Below are 19,037 nucleotides of genomic sequence, written 5' to 3'. Positions count from 1 at the left end.
CCCAGTGATTTGGTGCAGGCGAGGTGGGTTGTGCCCCAGCCACAGCTGTGAAGCTCTCCAAGGCTGTTATGCAGCACAGTGGCACATGGCAGTTCCATCTGGCTGTGGAGTGTCACCACAGAGCAGTACCACCCTGAGTTACTCCTTTGCTGGCCCAGTGCCCAGGGAGCTGTTCAATGCAGTCAGAAGGTTGTTACAGCATAGAACAGGGTCAAAGAAGAGCTGGCCACTAATTTGCAATCCATGTGTGAGTGACAGGGGCCATCATTCCATCAGCAGCTGTGAAAAACGTGCATCTATAGACCCCTCTGCTGGAATTTCAGCCTGGGACTCCCCAGTTCCATGGGAGCTGAGCACATGTGAGTGCCAGGGGGCTGCCATGGGGTGCTCTAGGAGGCCTTTCCTCCTTGCCATTGCCATGCATTTGTATCAGGATTCAAATGTTTGTCGTCAGCCAAGGGGCAGAGGTCAGCGCTCTGTGAGGCAAAGGCTCCAGGACAGTCTTGACCCTGTGAGTGGCCTGAGCAGTGCCCGGTGGGTGGGTGTCAATGCCATGTTCAGCCAGGCCACCCAAGAGCCACGGCTGTGCAGCTCATCACACAGCTCATCCACAGCGAAACCCTGATCAGGGATGAGGCTGTTTAAATTCCAAACACCCTCTAGTGTGTACAACTGGTGATTAGCAACTTTAATGAGAGCCTTAACCTCAGATGTCCTCTCTCCCTCAGTTAGGGTTGCCAACTTTCTACTCGCACAAAATCAAACACCCTTGCCCTGCCCCCTGCCCCGCCCCTTCTCAGAGGCCCTGCCCAGGCCCCGCCCCTTCTCAGAGGCCCTGCCCAGGCCCCGCCCCTTCTCAGAGGCCATGCCCCCGCTCACTCCCCTCCCACCCCCCGTCGCTTGCTCTTCCCACCCTCACTCACTTGCTCATTTTAACTGCGCTGTCTCAGGGATTGGGGTGCAGGGGGGAGTGAGGGCTCCGGCTGGGATTGTGGGCTCTGGGATGGGGCCAGGAATGAGGGGTTTGGGGTACAGAAGTGGGCTCTGGGCTTGGGGGGTGGAACTGAGGGGTTCGGAGTATGGGAGCGGGCTCTGGGCTAAGGTGGGGGTTGAGATGTGGGGGGGGTGCAGGCTGTGGAATGGGGCTGGAGATGAGGGGTTTGGGATGCAGGAGGGTGCTCTGGGCTGGAACTGAAGAATTTGGAGGGAAGGAGGGGGATCAGGGCTGGAGCGCGGGGTTGGGGTGCAGGAGGGGGTCAGGGATGCAGGAGGGTGCTCTGGGCTCAGAACAAGGGGTTCAGAGGGCGGGAGGAGGAATCAGGGATGGGACTGGGGCAGAGGGTTGGGGCCCAGGATGGGGTCAGGGGAGCAGGCTCCAGGTGGCGCTTACATCAAGCAGCTCCCAGAAGCAGCGGCATGTCCACCCTCAAGCTCCTATGCAGAGGCGCCACCAGGTGACTTTGCGCGCTGCCCCGTCCTCAGGCGCCACCCCTGCAGCTCCCATTGGCCATGGTTTCTGGCCAATGGGAACTGTGGAGGTGGCACTTGGGGCGGGGGCAGCACTAGGAGTAGCGTGGTAGACAGCGCCACCAACCGGACAGTCAAGCGGTGCTGATCAGAGCCGGGTGTTCCGGTCAAAAACTGGACACCTGGTCATCTTACCCCCAATGCTGGGAAGGGCCATGCCCCAAGCTGGCGACACTGCTCTGCCAGGCCTCAGCCCTGGACACAGGTTAGGGAGCGTGAGCAGAGCCATTGGCTCATGGCCATACAGCAGGTCTGGGGAATGCAACAGCTCCATCCTGAGCTAATCACACACACAGTTCCTTATGGCACAGATCCGTACAGCACCTAGCACATTTTGTGTATGTTCCGAAACAAGGCCCCACTTCTACACCCCATCTCGTCCTAGTGCTTATGCTGATGCTCATGTATTTCCTTCTCTCCTAACCCCTACACTCCACTTCTGCGCCCCCTTCTCCCCTAACCTCTGCACTCCCCTCCCCTGCCCTTCCTGCCACTCAACACTCAGAGCCCTGCCTGTCTGCCACTGCAGTCCTAGCACCGGGGAGAGCCTGCTCTAGATGGGGTCACTGGACCCGCGATCCTGCAGGGTGGGGGTGTGCTGAACACCCTGGGCTCCAGCTGATCCTGGGGAGTGGGGGAGGCTGATGCCACTGGGCACAATCCGGGGGGGGTTGATGCTGCTGGGTCCGATCCTGTGCCATCCCATTTTTGTGCCCCCACCAGCTCTACGCCTCTCGTCCCACCCTAGTTACAGCCCTGGTAGTGAGGCTGAAAGTCAGTGGGAGTTGGTACATAACTCCCGTAAGCTATTCAGACACATTCTTTTTAAAATTGTAAAACCAGCTGTTTTCTGTTCTTTTTAGCTGTCATACCCATTTAAATATCATTTATAAACTTTGCTCTAAATAGAGTTTGAATGAGAAGTTGACTGTCTCTGGAGTCAGTGAGTTTATTAAATAGATGTGCACCAATGCAAGGAGCCTGGGTAACAAAATGGAGGAACTATAGCTACTGGTGCAGGAAGTGAAACCAAATATTGTAGTGGAATAGTAGGCCTGACTGGCATACAGATAGTGCTTGGGGTATGCTACAGACCCCCGGCATCTGATTTGGATATGGATAGAGACCTCTTTAATGTTTTTAAAGAAATAAAGACTACTGGGAATTGTGAGATTGTAGGAGACTTTAACTTGGAGGACAAGTGCTACTAATAATAGTAGGACTCAGATTTTCCTGGATGTGATAGCTGACAGATTTCTTCACCAAATAGTCACTGAACCAACAAGAGGCGATGCAATTTTAGATTTGGTATTGGTGAGTAGTGAGGACCTCATAGAAGAGCTGGTTGTAGAGGACAACCTTGGTTCGAGTGATCATGAGCTAATTCAGTTTAAACTAAATGGAAGGGTAAACAAAAATAGATCTGCAGCTAGGATCCTTGATGTCAAAACGGCAAACTTTAAAAAATGAAAGGAATTAGGGAAGAGGACTGGATTGAAGAACTCATGGATCTGACTGTGGAGGAGGCTTGGAATTACTTTAAATCGAAGTTTCAGAAACTAACTGAAGCCTCCCAAGTAAGGGGGAAAAGTTCATAGGGAAGGGTTGCAGACCAAGCTGGATGAGCAAGCATCTCAAACAGGTGATTAAGAGAAAGCAGAAAGCTTAAAAGGAATGGCACCTGGGAAGGATCAGCAAGGAAAGCTCCCTCTTGGAGGTCAGAAAGTGTAGAGATAAAGTGAGAACTGCCAAAAGCCAAGCAGTGTTGGACCTTGCAAAGGGAATTAAAACCAATAGTAAAAGGTGCTGTAATCATATAAATAAAAAGAAAACAAGGAAAGAAGAAGTGGGACCACTAAGCACTGAGGATGGGGTGGAGAGTAACTATAATCTAGGCATGTCCCAACACCTCAACAAATACTTTGCCTCCATTTTTAATAAGGGTAATGGGGAGCTTAGGTGTAGTGACAGGGTGGCTAATGGAAATAAGGATATGTAAGTAGAAATGACCACATCGGAGGTGGAAGTCAAACTTAAACTGTTTAATGGGACTAAATTGCAAAGACCCAGATAATCTTCATCCAAGAATATTAAAGGAACTGGCACATGAAATTGAAAGCCCAATACCAAGGATTTTAATGAATCCATAAACTCAGGGTCAGACCCTATGACTGGAGAATTGCTAAGATAGTACCTGTTTTTAAGAAATGGGGGAAGAGGAGGAGGAAGATCTGGGAAACTACAGGACTGTTAGTTTGACCACAATTGTATGCAAGGTCTTGGAACAAATTTTGAAAGAGAAAGTTGTTAAGGACATAAAGGTGAACAGTAACAGGGATAAAATACAGCATGGTTTTACAAAAGTTAGATTGTGCCAGACCAATCTGATCTCTTTCTTTGATAGGAGAACTGGGTTTTTAGACAAAAGAAATGAAGTAGATCTAATGTACTTGGATTTCAGTAAGGCATTTAATACAGTTCCATATGGGATATTATTAGTTAAATTGGAGAAAATGTGGATTAATATGAGAATTGAAAGGTGGATAAGGAACTGGTTAAAAGGGAGACTACTGAAAGGGAAGCTGTCAGGCTGGTGGGAAGTTACTAGTGGAGTTCCTCAGGGATCAATCTTGGGACCAATCTTATTTAACATTTTTATTAATGACTTTGGCACAAAAAGTGAAAGTGTGCTAATAAAATTTGCAGATGACACAAAGTTGGAAGGTATTGCCAATATGGAGGAGGACCAGAATATCATACAAGAATATCAGGATGACCTTGATAACTGGAGAAATAGAAATGGGATGAAATTTAATAGAGCAAAGTGCAAGGTCATGCACTTAGGGACTAACAACAAGAATTTTTGCTACCCGCTGGGGACATATCCGTTGTAAGTGACTGAGGAGAAAGATCTGGGTGTATTAGTTGATCACAGGATGACTATGAACCGCATATGTGATGCGTCTGTGAAAAAGGCTAATGCAATCCCAGGATGCATCAGGTGAGGTATTTCCAGTAGAGATAGTGAAGTGTTAGTACCATTATACAAGGCACTGGTGAGACCTCCTCTGGAATACCGTGTGCAGTTCTGGTCTCCCATGTTTAAGAAAGATTAATTCAAACTGGAACAGATCCAGAGAAGGGCTATTAGGATGATCCGAGGAATGGAAAACCTACCTTATGAGAGGAGACTCAAAGAGCTTGGCTTGTTTAGGCTAAGCAAAAGAAGGCAGAGGGGAGATATGATTTCTCTCTATAAATACACCAGAGGGATAAATAGCAGGAAGGGAGAGGAGTTATTTAAGTGCCGATGTGTACACAAGAACAAATGGCCATAAACTGGCCATCAACAAGTTTAGGCTTGAAATTAGGCAAAGGTTTCTAACCATCGGAGGAGTGAAGTTTTGGAACAGCCTTCCAAGGGGAGCAGTGGGGCAAAAAACTGACTTCAAGACTGAGCTTGATAAGTTTATGGAGGGAGGCAGTATGATGAGACTGCCTACAATGGCATGTAGCCAATTTGCAACTGCTAGTAGCAAATATTCCCCAACATCCAGTGATAGATCCCAGATAGTGTGTGTTGGGCGGGGGCTCTGAGTTACTAAAGAGAATTCTCTCCTGGGTGTCTGGCTGTTGGGTCTTGCCAAAATGCTCAGGGTCCAACTGATCGCCATATTTGGGGTCAGGAAGGAATTTTCCCTTGGGTCAGATTAGCAGAGACCAGGTGGGAGAGGGTTTGTCTTCCTCTGCAGCATGGGACACTTGCAGGTTTAAACTAGTGTAAACGGTAGATTCTCTGTAACTTGGAGTTATCAGATTTAGGACTTCAGTAACTCAGCCAGAGGTTAGGGGTCTATTACATGGTAGGTGGGTGAGGTTCTGTGGCCTGCAATATTCAGGAGGTCAGGGTAGATTATCATGATGGTCCCTTCTGCCCTTAAAATCTATACAATGGATTATATCAGAAAGCAATTACATTTCTACTCTGTGTCTGAATGTCTTTCCCTCTGGTCTGTTCTGTTTTAGTGTCTTTAGCCTCTAGCACTGTTGGTCTGGCTGGGCAGGTTGTCCACACAGAAACCACAGAAGTAGTGCTGACAGCTGACCCCATTGTAGGATTTGGGATACAGCTCCAAGGTAGCGTGTTTGCCACTGAGACCTTGTCTTCTCCACCTCTGATTTCATATATTGAGTGTGACAGCCCAGCAGAAAGGTGAGGCTCTTTCAGATGATTGCTTCTAACTATATCTTGCTGATGATGCCTGGGGATGGTTTGGTTTGATTGCTTTCAGATTTCTGAGAAATTCTGGACCATTGCTCTGTGGAAAAGTAGCACGTAATGAACTCCCTGTTCTGATAATAAAATGTTGTATTCTTGATCAGGTGTAAGACAAATAACACGCAGCAGTGCCTTTATCTTACTGATTCCTTCAACAGCAGACTAGAGGCTATATTAATTAAAAAGGAGAGAATTCATTTTTTTAAAAAATCTCTGAAATTCAAAACTAATAAACTCTTTGCAAAGGAGGAACCGCATCCATCTCTGTTAAGTTTTAGTTCAGATCATAACACAGGAAATGCTTGAGTTTTGAATTATTAATTACTTCTTGGAACATTTCAACTGCACCTGCATATGTTTTTGTGATAACATGGTTCCATGTAGAACTACATTAGTTCAATAGTAGATACAACTGCTAGCTGCCATTCCATAGAATGAGCTGATATATCATCCTTTATATAGGTTAGATGGGATTTATTTTGTATAACTGGATACTGGTTACCTGTACCTCTGAAGGCTAATTTTTATTATTGTGTATCAAGGTGTGGGGTTCTACAAATAGGAGACAGACTCATGGCAATAAATGGAATCCCAACAGAAGACAGCACGTTTGAAGAAGCTAATCAGCTTCTTAGAGACTCTTCTATCACCAACAAGGTCACTTTAGAAATAGAGTTTGATGTTGCAGGTATGAATGTATAATATATATATTTTTTTTGCAAGACAGTATTAGGAATGATTTTCATGTGTATTTTATTTGGCAGGCATTTGAGGCTGAAACTTTATTTTCACAGATGCCATTTGTTTGGGAAGCTGCCGCTCTGAAAATTATGCCTGTTCGTGCAGCTTTCTCATTGCACATGGCCCTCCTCAGTGTGCTCCAAAACCCCAGTGGATATGACAAATGCTGTAGAAAGTTATGGTGACAGTCCCTCTTCTTCCTCATTTGCAAACATATTTCTGTCCAGAGTTTGAGTCTTAGCAACATGCAGTCTGATTTATCTGGGGCAATGGAGGTGCCACAAGCCAGGACTGGGATGTAACGTTGTGTGTTCAAACTTTCATTGCCTCAGCTGGCTCCTTGCTTTCCCTCACTATGCTATGCTTTTGTTCCTTTACTTTTCATGAGAAATAAAATCCACTGCAGTTATTTAGGTGAATATTTCAAAATGTCTTAGGCCTAAACCAAAAAGTGCCTGAAATTTTGTGTCTTTTTAATTAAAAGCTACCTGACTTATTTTGTGTCTTTTTAATTAAAAGCTACCCGACAACAGTATTTTTTTTCATGGACGCACGCACACAAAATTGTGGGCTAAGCCACCGGTAGGCACATGCAGTCTCCATCAGTTGAGATTTAACCCTCAGAATAATGAAGCTACAGACCCTTACCTTATGCAGTGACATTACCATCACTGATATAAAACATGTTGCATGTGTCATGCTCCTTTCACATCAACTCCTACATTGTTTTCATGAATGGGTAGGTGTGATATAAGTGTTACAAATGTATTTTCATTGGCTTGCACTTAAAACTCCACATCCTTGCAAGTACAGTACTGCAACCTGTAACTCATCTACTTTTCATTACAGAATCAGTTATACCAAGTAGTGGAACATTTCATGTAAAACTACCAAAGAAGCATAACGTGGAGCTTGGCATCACCATAAGTTGTAAGTAATTATGATTAATTTTTAAGCCCACTATTGTAAGATATTATATAGCTAAAAGTGGATCATATAATCATGGGCTGTAATCAGTTTCAATTGAAATACCTCTTTGTGTGTGTGCTATTCCCAGCCAGTGTGATGGTTAGCAGCATAGGCGCAGACTCTTTGGGACTTCCAGGGCTGGAGCACCCATGGGGAAAAAACGGTGGGTGCTGAACACCCACCGGCAGCCAGCTCCCTCCCCACAAGCGCCTCCCACGCGCTGTCAGCCCTGCTGATCAGCACCTCCCCCTCCCTCCCAGTGCCTCCCGCCTGCCAAAGATCGGCTGTTCCGCAGCATGCAGGAGGCGCTGGGAGGGAGGAGGATGAGCGAGGGTAGGGCGTGCTTAGGGGAGGAGGTGGATCGGGGCATGAAGAAGCAGGATGGGGACTTGGGGGAAGGGTTGGAGTGGGGGAGGGGTGGGGATAGAATGGGAGTGGGAAGAAGTGGGGGGCGGGACCTGGGGCAGAGTCAGGGAGTTGAGCACACAGAAAGTCAGAGCCTTTAGTTAGCAATGCTATCTATTATCAAGTATCTCCTTCTAACACATTTGTAGTTTCCTTATTATGTTTATAGCTAATTGAAGAGGCATGGTCAAGTTTGCCATAACTTAAATTTGACTTATCTTTTAGTAGACATATGCCCCAATTCAGGAAAGAACTTAAGCAGATGCAAAATCCCAGTGTAGTCAATTTAAAAACAGAAGCCAATGGGACTTTGGTACAAGCAAAAGTTCTTTCCTGACAAGGGATGCTTTCTTGCATCGGGGCCAATTTTTGCAAAGCAAGGCCCCCAATCCTGCAAGTGGTTTCTGCACTGATTTCAGAGGGACTCGTCCTGGGTGCAGGGACCTACACAAGGAGTCATTTGCTGCATCAGGGCCCAAGGTTTATGTGTGGGCTAAGCAAATAGCTTCAAAACTGTTTATACTTTTAAAAGTGTCAGTGCCAGCAAATCAGCAAACACTTTAATGGTGCACCAAAAATGGACACATCATAGAGGAAAATTTAATTTAATTAAGGAAACAGATTTCAGGTCAAAATAATAATGAGAGAAAAAATATTAATTTAATTTTTTAAACACTTTGACTTTGTCATTTTACATTTGAAATAAAAAAAAATTTCTAACTTTTTTCAGCAGCCAGTAAAAAGTGGCTCTGGTCTGTAACTTGACCTTGTTAGACCCCACCCATGGTGCAAGCAGGCGCAACCCCATTAAAGTTAATGGGTGTTATGCATAGAGCACGGATGCCGGTGATGAATCTGGCCTGATAGGAATTAAAATGTCATTGCTTTTGTGGCCTTACTTAGACCATTAGCTTTATTCAGAGTTATGTTTATGCAAAATACTTTGTGAAATGTCTGTAGGTTTTTTTATGCTTTAATTTATATTATCAAAGCTTTTAGCAGCACGACAGATAAAAATTAGTCAAAAGTACAGTGAGGAATTTAGCACCATGATGGGCATCTGAAAAACAAATGAGATGCACCACTGTAGGTTCAGATTATTATGTTCCCATTTGTTATATACGCATATCAAGAATTGTTAGACTCAATAAGGAATGCAGTTTGATGCAAATTAAAATCATAGATCTGCCAGCAGAAGGAGTTGTAACACATGAAACATTCATACAAATAAAATCCTGAACAATGGGAAGAGGTTGTTCTATTTAGTTATTAGACCATGGCTCAATGTTGATTTCCTGATTGGTTATAAAAATTAGTTTTTCTTTGTATTAATAATGTTATTTATATGTATTTATATGAAGGTGTATTTTTTCTCTATATATTTGCTGTAATACAAAGGTTTTAAAGTGTTTATTCTCCCCCTCATTAACTAAAACTTTGGAAATTTGTCTGATAGATTTCAGACCCTTTGTAAAGCCTTGAGTCAGTTGTACTTGTGCTTGGTTTAATACTTTGTTCTGTTCTACCTAATTAACTCAGAAATGAGCCAGTGTGATTTAACAGGGTGAATGGTTTATACTAATTTCACTCAGAGCATCTGTAGCACATTAATATCTGCATGCCATTTATTGATATTATTGTCATAATGCTAAATGCTTTCTTTTAAAAAACAAAATGAAAATGGCCCAACAAAAAAACACAAGAATCTGTATGCACTGTGGGTGAAATTCAACTCTCCACAAAGCTGGAGCTATCAAGCTTAGAGCATAAATACTACATGAGATCAGGTGATATAATATCCATGTGGGCTAGAAATGGGTAAGCATTATAGACACTCTATAGTCAATACTCCTGCAGGCACTCTGATGCAGGAGTCTTCAGGGGTCATTTCAGCTACCCATCTTGTTCAGTTCATATGTAGAGGTTCTAGAGGAGCTAGTGAGGTACTTAGTCTGAGGTGCCATCGGTATTACTACTGAGGGCATTCTGCACCAAAATATTTAAAATTCTGTGCCAAAAAATTCTGCGCACAATATTTTAAAATTCTGCAAATTTTATTTGTCAAATAAATGTGGAGGCTCCAGCATGGCATTGGGGAGTACAGGCCACTGGCTGCACTGAGGTGAGAGATCACTGTGCAGATCCCCCTGGGACACAGACTCAATGGTGAGGCTGCACCCAACCCTGACACAGCGCAAGGACCAGGCCTACCCCAAAAACACCCCAGGGCCATGCACCTCTGTGCCAGGCGCACCAGGTGTGGGCAGGCAGGCTCAGCAAGGCAGGATCCAAGCGTGGTGGGAGCCAGGGGTGGGTTGAGAGGGTTCTGTGTGGGGCAATCTGGGTGTGGGTGGCTCAGTGGTGGATCCGTTTGCGGAGGGGATCTGGATACACAAGGGCTGCCCAGAGGATTCAGGGGGCCTGGGGCAAAGCAATTTTGTGGGCCCCTTCCATAAAAAAAAGTTGCAATACTGTAGAATATTATATTCTCGTGGGGGCCCCTGTGGGGCCCGGGGCCTGGGGCAAATTGCCCCACTTGCCCCCCCCCTCTGGGCAGCCCTGGGATACACAGGGGCTTGTTGGGGGGTTCTGGGTGAGATGGTAATGGGACTCTGCAGGGGGATCCAGGTGAAGATGGTTCTTTCATTTTTCTTGGTCAGTAAATAAGCCTACGTGAAACTACTGTCTGGTCCTCAAAAAGCTTGTGAATCTGGACAAAGCACTAAATGAACCTGAGCAGATTTAGAGTTTTGGAGAAAACCATGTGCAGTTCAATTTTGGGGGCTGAATTTCACTTTGTTTAAGGTTCATTCAAACTAGAAACTAAGGGGGCACAAATCATAATGAACTAAAACCAGAAGAAAAGTTCATGTGAATCCCTGTAAATCAAAGCCACTAGCTTTCACATAACTTTTATGTCAACTGTCTCTCAATACAATGGGCTTGTCAGATGCTGCTCTAACACAGTGGTCTCCAAACTTTTTTGATCGCGCACCCCTATCAGTAAAAAAATTTTGAGCACGCACCCCCTGCCGCGCTGAAGCAAAAAAAAAAGCGCTGCTCGGACTCCCGCCTGGCTCCTCCTGCCGCGCACCCCCAAGGATCCTCTTTGGAGATCCCACTTTGGAGACCACTGCTCTAACGCACACAATTTTACACTTTTAACCTCCCAAAAGAAGGTCCTAGTTAAGTCTTTCATGGTTCCCCAGAATTCTTTAAAGGGTTATGGGTCCCCTTAGCATCCACGTAGGGCCTGTGAAAGACCTGTTTTCCATTAATATTTATATGCTTTGGATCAGGCACCTAGTCCATAGTCTGCCAAGATAAGTGACTCTATCTTTCATACTGCGGTTAGCACCAATTTCATACCCAATTAACTGCTTCTGGAAATTAGAACTTCTCCATTTTTTAAACCAGGCCACAGAAACTAGAACTGTGTAAATAACTGATTTTCTGGTTCAGAAGCTAAATTAAAAACTCGGAGAAAAAATTCATTTCAGGTTGACCCAAAAAGAAATTTTCACTTTTTTTCAGCAAAACAAAAAAGTTGGGAAAAAAAATTGTTTTGAATCAAAACATTTTATGTGACCCAAAGGATTTGGGTTTGGGTTTTTGTTTTATGTTCTCTTTTACTTTTTGTAAAAATAAAACTGAAGCAAAATTTGAAACAAAAAGTCATTTCAAATTGAAAAATTGAAACATTTTGTTTTGAAAATGTTGAAACAAATCTTTTCAACATTCTCAGATTTTTTTTTTCCAGACAGAATAATTTGGTGAATTCCACTGACCTGAAAATGTATTTGTGGCAAACAATTTTTATCCATTTTTTCCCCCCAGCTCTAATGGAACCAAGTACGACACAACAATATGCTAGCCAATATCACCTTTTTTTAAACAGAGCCATTTCGTGGAAATTACTAAGCAGGTCAACCCTCAGCAATTGTAAAGTGTTTAAATTTGATTTAATTTATTTGCCATCTATATTGATTTTAGAACAGCGTAGTGGAATATAGATTTTTTTTAAGATTGATTTTTGTGACACCAACTACTTTATCATACCCACATATTTTAAAAATACATTGAAAGATGTCAAAAAGATATATTTGCTAAAGTAATATGAAAATCGTAATTTCCTAAGTCCTGTATATCATACACCAAAACATATATAGACCCCAGTCCTGCAAACACTTATGCACATGAGTAACTCACATGAATAGGCCCACCGAGTTCAATGGCACTCCTCTTATGTGTAAAGTTTCACATGTGCATATATTTTTTCAGGATGAGGTCCATATTTCTTAAGTATATTTGAACTTTAGTCAAAAAATGTGAAAATCATACACCTTTGGCATAAAAGAACTGTTGCATATGCTCCCACTGTAGAAATATAAAAATGAAAGAATATTGTGTACACACACACAGTAAAGCCTGTCTTTAGCAGCCACTCTAAAACGAGTGACAAAAACTGATTGTCTATTAGAAGTGGTCTTCAAATAAAAGTGGGGCATAATTTTTTTTTTTTTTTTTGAGATACCTCATGGTGTTTTCATTATATATTAAGAAAAGGAGGCTAATTGTGATATTTAGTGTCAAGGAGAAAAATATTTGAGGAGTTGTATGTTGAATAGTATTTATGTATATGTATGGGTGTATCTATACGTACTATCTATTTTTATTATTTATTTACTTTGTATTAGCCTTACATTGTACTCAGGTATTGAACCATCTGTTCATGAGCATAGATCAGTTCTTGCAGTGTCTGTTAGTGTTGATACAGTTCTGACGTCATCAGAATTTTTATTATTAACCTCCATTCACAGGTGGGCCAGAAAAAAAAATCATTTCAAGGGGCTTTGAAAGCAGCAGGTGTACAAGGTTTGAGCCTGGAAGCGAATTATCTTGACTCCTTTTCCAAAAATCATTATGGGCACTTTACATTAGGCAAGCCTTAAAAAAAATACATCAAAGATTAGCAGGTCATTTATTCTTTTTTGTGCTTATATATAAATAGTAAGATTCTGATACACTTACTCACAACAAATAGCACCTTACTCCACAAGTAGTCCCTTGAAGCTAATAGCTCATGGAATAAGAGTAAGAAATGAAAATAATATTTCAAAGGTTTGCAGGATTGGGCCCACATCCACAATGTGCAGATTTACTTGACATCTCTCAGCAGCCCCAAATGAGCCATCATAATATTAATTATCCACTTTTAAGAACAAAAAATAATCCCACTGTAAGAACTGCTTACGTATGGATTCAATGAGCTTTTTAGTCCCTTTAGTAAACAGTGTGCTCTAACACCGTAGGGGTTATCAAGAGCTGTGCATCAGTGATTTCAGTTTGCCGACTTGGTTTGTGTACAGCCGTTTTCCTCTGAATTTTACTTCGAGTTTTGAGTTCAAACAAAGTTGGAACCTCAAAGCCAAACTCAGCTGCAATTGCCTCGCTTTGGCTGGACGCTAAGGGGGGAAAACGCTTTTGCCTGGTTTCTAGCCCAAATCGTAATTTGATCCAGGTTTGTTGGAAACATTTTTGAAAAAAAGTTCATGGATGTTTCAGTGACCACAGCCTGTGTTTCATGTTTGCAATGATATGTGACAGCAGGTGTAGTTTCTGATTTTGCTAGGGCTGTAGTGTTGATGGGGCCATTGCCATTATTGGTTCCCATAGATTTCAGGGATTTTTATTTCCCTTTTCTAGTTTTAATAGTAATATTACAGTAGCACTTGGGGTACGTGTACACAGCCCAGGGCAGTGAGCCTACCAGCCCAGGTCGACAAACTCATGCTCACAGGGCTCGTGGTACCACTCTAAAACTAGCTGTGCAGACGTGCTTCAGGCTGGAGTTGAGACTCTGAACCCTAGGGAGTGGGGGTGGGCTTTCAGAGTCAGCCGGAGCCCCGGGGTTACTGCACTATATGCAAACCCGTGTTGTACTGGGTCGCGTTATATCAGGGTAGAGGTGAACTTACACATTGGAGTTCAGGTAAGTAGTTCTAGGCATGATTTGATGACTTATAATCATACCTGGCTTAGCTGCTTATAGCATGGCTGCTCTGACCCTTCAGCCCCGAGAGAACAGACAAAGGGAAAGTTTCTTTCCCAATTTTAAAAAGTTCTACCTTCCCATTGGCTCTTTTGGTCAGGTGCACCCTTTTTTTCTTTACCTGGGGGACTTTTTAACCCTTTACAGGTAAAGCAAGTAAAGAACAGCTACCAGGAGGGATTTTACAGCTAACTGGCTGGCTGGGTGTCCGTCAAAGGGAGCTATCCCCCCACTTTATTTATTACAGCGGCAGAGCCAGAAATTGAGCCCAGATCTCCAGCGTCCCAGGCCAGTATCTTAACCACAGGATAGTCTTCCTCTCTGGAATATTAAATGAGTGTAAAAAAATCAAAGGAAATTCACCCATGATTATTACAAATACAAAGTATTAATCAGTTTATTTTATTTTAAAGTGGACTAAAAGCAGAATTTCAGCCTCAGCACTGAACTTACCACCTGTACCTTTTTATGCACTCTTATGCACCCTTCAAGTTCAGAACACGCTCTCCTAGTTCAGAATACAGAGTGTGTAAGGCAGGGGTGGGCAAACTTTTTGGCCCGAGGGCCACATCGGGGTTGCAAAACTATATGGAGGGCTGGGTAGGGAAGGCTGTGCCTCCCCAAACAGCTTGGCCCCCACCCCCTATCCACCCCCCTCCCACTTCCCGCCCCCTGACTGTCCCCCTCAGAACTCCCAACCCATCCAACCCCCCTGCTCCTTGTCCCCTGATCGCCCCCTCCCGGGACCCCCTGCCCCAGCCACCCTCCAGGGACCCCATCCCCTAGCCAACCCCCCCTGCTCCCTGACTGCCCTGACCCCTATCCACACCCCCACCTCCTCACAGGCTCCCTGGGACTCCCATGCCTATCCAATCCCCGCCCCCGTTCCCCATCCCCTGACCGCCCCCCCAGAACCTCCGCCCCATCCAACCGCCCCCTGCTCCCTGTCCCCTGACTGCCCCCCAAGACCCCACGCTCCCCACCCCCTTACCATGCCGGAGCCAGCCACGCCGCCGTGCTGCCTAGCAGGAGCGGCAGGCCAGAGCGCTGGCGGCGCAGCGCACAGAGGCTGCGGGGGAGAGGGGACAGCAGGGTAGGGGCGGGGGACTACTCTCTCGGGCCAGGAGCTCAGGGTCCAGGCAGGATGATCCCACAGGCCACATGTGGCCCGCGGGCCATAGTTTGCCCACCTCTGGTGTAAGGGCTCTCACTGTGCAGGGATCTCAATAGCTACATACAAAGGAATATACTAAGCATGAAGTTTCAAAAATAGAGCTAAATTTCCTTATGGAGCAAAATATAGAAAAAGAGTGTGGTGTTTTCATGTTTTCTTTTTGCAGATCCCATCAGTATGTTTGCTAAAATAATCTAGCAATCGGATCCACATGGGAAGTCCCTTGTTCCCATCTGGAGGCCCAATGATTTCACTGGGGCTCTGCACAGGCATTAAGATCCAAAGGCGAGATAGGGTCCTAGATATTAACCTCATCAAAATTGTTTGGTGACAAAGACATCCCTAAATCAGTTTTAAAATATAAGCTTAATCTAAGATTGATTTATTTATAAAATAATTATTAAAAGAGGGGCTGGGTAGTATCACCTACTTTTAAAGTTACCTGACACTTCCCATTATAAGACCCTGCTTTTAATTGCTTATAACTTTGCCATTCTTTAACCATTTGGGCTGAAATTCTCCATGCCAGGCATCTGTCTTTTTTGGGAGAAATCCAGCCAGGACAGTTCAGCTGGTTCCAAGAACAATGCTAGGGGAAAATACAGTGTTTTACCCATGTTAAAAAATTCTGGCAATTTTTTGCTTTGAAATCCTTTAGCATCCCCATGATTTGGAACAGGGACTTGAAATTTGGCCAGGGGTGGCCTTTGTGTCAGGAATTTGCCTTTGGCCATCTCCATGAAAATCTGCCTAAGTCTGGCCAAATTATAAGCCTTTGAAAAATCACACATGCTCAGTAGAGATTTTCGCCTCTGGTGCTGGTCCACATAGATGATGACAATCTACTACTGCTATCAGGTACTCCTTTAGCTCAAGTGGCAGAGGTCTGTGTGGTGAATCTAAAGGTTGCAACCCTGTTGATGACCAATGTGGATGTCAATATGATGCCACATGGTGGAATTTTTTTTCAGTTTGCTTTTTTAAAAATGTAGGAAATTACACACACAAAAACTATATTAAAAGAACATTAAGGTTGCAAAGTCAAGCACTCAATAGTTAGGAAATGCCCCCTTGTGTGTTTGCATTATGATACAGTCTTTAATTATATGATCACCTAATATTTTTTGCACAAGTTAGAGTTGCTCTGGGGATGAATCAGGGTTGTGTAGTGAAGGAGATGGTCTGTAGTACCCCTGGTTCATTTGTTACTGAAGTTGGGCGTTGTGTAAATTGCAGGAAGAGAGAGGAGATGGTCTCATAGTTAAGGCAGCCGAATGCTGTCCCAGAAAATTGGATTCTATCCCTGCCTTTGCCACAGAGTTCCTATGTGATGCTGGGCAAGTCACTTAAACCAGACTTTTCACAGGTGGTCAAATAGAATGTGATTATATAATTCTAGACTGTGGCCATTATTTCCTAGACTACAGACATCTGCCAGCATTGCTATATCAGCCAGGTCCCAGGATATGATAAGGTGTGATTTGTGACCTGCATAGCTGTACCACAAAAGCACCTGGTGTAGACACAGTAATATCAGCAAAACTGAGCTTTTACCTGCGTAGTTTTTGGGGGGGCAGAGGGGCTGGAATAAGCTATTCTGGCAAAAGCACAGTTTTGCTGATATAAATTGCTTCCACACTAGGATCACTTTGCTGGTCTAGCTGATATAGCTAAACCAGCAAAGTCTTCCAAGTGTAGGGCTGGCCTCAATCGTAATGCATATGCACAATGGGACTAAATTAAGGTTGCATAGGCAACCTTAATATGGCATTTCCTAACTCTTGGCTGCTTGATTTCGCATCGTCTTTTAATTTAGTTTTTGTGTGTGTAATTTATGAGTGTATGTTATGTATATTTCAGGTAGTATATCTATCTATCTATCTAAATTGTATATATATGTGTGTGTTCTTTATTGCAGCTCCATCCAGTAGAAAACCAGGGGACCCCCTTGTTATTTCTGATATAAAGAAAGGAAGTGTTGCTCATAGGTGAGATCTTTCAAACTTTCAGGGAAAGTCTATTGCCTTCAGCTTGTGCCCCATATAACTTCTGTGCACATAGAAACTCTCTTACAAGAGTTCTATGGTCTGTTAAGTTTCCAAATCAACTGAATCAGTTTACTGGAGGAATAAATAATATGTTTTTAATATCCATTAATTAAAACTAATGATTGTCATCCGAAACCAAGATGAAAAAGATGTATTAATTTTTTTTCAAAATAATTAAAAATCCATTTGAATGGTACATGAGAGTTAACACTACTTTAAATAGCATATTTATATGTTACTAATTAATCATGTAACATTGTTCATTTGTAAACAGAACTGGAACGCTAGAACTTGGTGATAAACTGCTTGCCATAGATAACATTCGACTGGACAACTGCTCCATGGAAGATGCTGTTCAGATCCTTCAACACTGTGAGGACCTTGTAAAACTAAAGATCCGCAAAGATGAAGATAACTCCGGTATGAATGGTGACGTAGTTACATGCACTTTCATGTCTTTTAGAGCATAGGATTATTATTGTGTTTGTAGAGTGCAGTTAAAAAATGTGATAAATTTGGTTTATATTTATTAATGTCAGTTAAAGATGTTCAGAATAAAAGTAAACACAGGGCTTTATAAAGTCTAAAATTGTCTCCATGGCTATATTATTTACAGGGGTTTTGCAGTAGTAGAAGTTACTCTGTATTCCAAGGAGATACTTTCCCCCTCAGATGCAGTCACATAATGTTGATTTTGCCCTTATGTGACCATGTAAGTCTTCCCTGTTCCAAGGACCGGAGACGCACAAAGTGGAATCCTGATTTAGGGTCTGATCCTGCAAGATGCTGAACACTCTGGCCCAGATCCACAAAGGTTCTTAGGAACCTAAATCCCAGTTTTAGGCACTGCTGCGATCCACAAATCTTCCACTCGGCTGCCACCAAACACTGTAGGTGTCTAAACTTGGCACTGATATGTTCAGCATAAAAGTTCTCTAGATTCCTATGTTTTTGCCTCTGGGCATGCACACTGCTGCCTCACTCTAGACACCTCGATGCCTACCCCTCACCTGAGGCCCAAAGCGACCCACGAACTAGGAGAAGATAAGTGAAGCAGTGCCTGTCTCGCCTATGGGACTCAGAGGCTGCCTACCAGATTGAGTCCCATTCAAAGTTTGGCTGGAGGAGGTGGTAGAGCAAGAGGTGCCTACTGTATGACTTTTAGCCCAATGGTTAGACCATCACCTGCAATGTGGGAAATCCAGGTTCAATTCCCCTCTGCTTCAGCGGGAGAAAGGGGTTGAACTAAGCGTCTCTCACCTCTCAGGAGAGTGTCATTGGAAAGTCATTAACTACTTAATAATTTAGCCAAAGTGGAACAACCTCAAGAGGAGTGAGAGAGGGAATCCCACGTCAGACTATCCCATAGCCCAGTGGTTAGAGTACCCTCCTGAGAGGTGGGAGAGCTCAGTTCCAAACCCATTCTGCCTCAGGCAGAGCAGGGAGTTCAACCTGAGAGGGGAGTGCTCTAACCGCTGGTCTAAAAGTTATAAGGTGGGTGGTGGTGGTGCTACCATCACCACCTCATGTTCCTCTTCTTCCCCCCATTTTGTGTGGAGTGAGGCAGGCACCTAACTCATCCTCACAAGAAATTACTTAGGCGCCTAAACCACCTGACTTCAGGAGAGGGGTCCCCAGCTGTGGAACACTAGCTGCCTCCCTGCAGCCTGGACTTAGACGCCATCCCCAGGAGAGGAGAGGGCTTAGACACACCCCTTTCCTTGGCATCTCCTGCTGGCTAGCTTAGGCGGCTCCCCAGCTAGCATGCTGGTTTTTGTGGATCATGTTCATAGGTACCTATCTCTGCCCATGCATTGTGTAGGGAGCCTAGGTTCCTAACTT

At 43.9% G+C, this 19,037-nt stretch overlaps 1 protein-coding gene across 11 annotated transcripts in view; it reads left to right on the top strand.

Annotated features, from left to right (window-relative positions):
• The window catches only part of GRIP1 (glutamate receptor interacting protein 1), a 357,507-nt gene that overhangs the window by 298,959 nt on the left and 39,511 nt on the right, over nucleotides 1-19,037 (top strand). For all 11 annotated transcript variants that reach the window (XM_054025817.1, XM_054025809.1, XM_054025854.1 and 8 more), the window contains 5 exons: nucleotides 5,554-5,740; nucleotides 6,349-6,494; nucleotides 7,397-7,477; nucleotides 17,066-17,135; nucleotides 17,470-17,615. In XM_054025817.1, the coding sequence (XP_053881792.1) occupies nucleotides 5,554-5,740; nucleotides 6,349-6,494; nucleotides 7,397-7,477; nucleotides 17,066-17,135; nucleotides 17,470-17,615 (630 nt within the window). The remainder of the gene's footprint in view (nucleotides 1-5,553; nucleotides 5,741-6,348; nucleotides 6,495-7,396; nucleotides 7,478-17,065; nucleotides 17,136-17,469; nucleotides 17,616-19,037) is intronic.

The sequence above is a fragment of the Malaclemys terrapin genome, chromosome 1 (assembly GCF_027887155.1).
Source record: "Malaclemys terrapin pileata isolate rMalTer1 chromosome 1, rMalTer1.hap1, whole genome shotgun sequence".
Classification (NCBI taxonomy): domain Eukaryota; kingdom Metazoa; phylum Chordata; order Testudines; family Emydidae; genus Malaclemys; species Malaclemys terrapin.
This window is presented reverse-complemented; position numbering and strand designations above follow the sequence as displayed.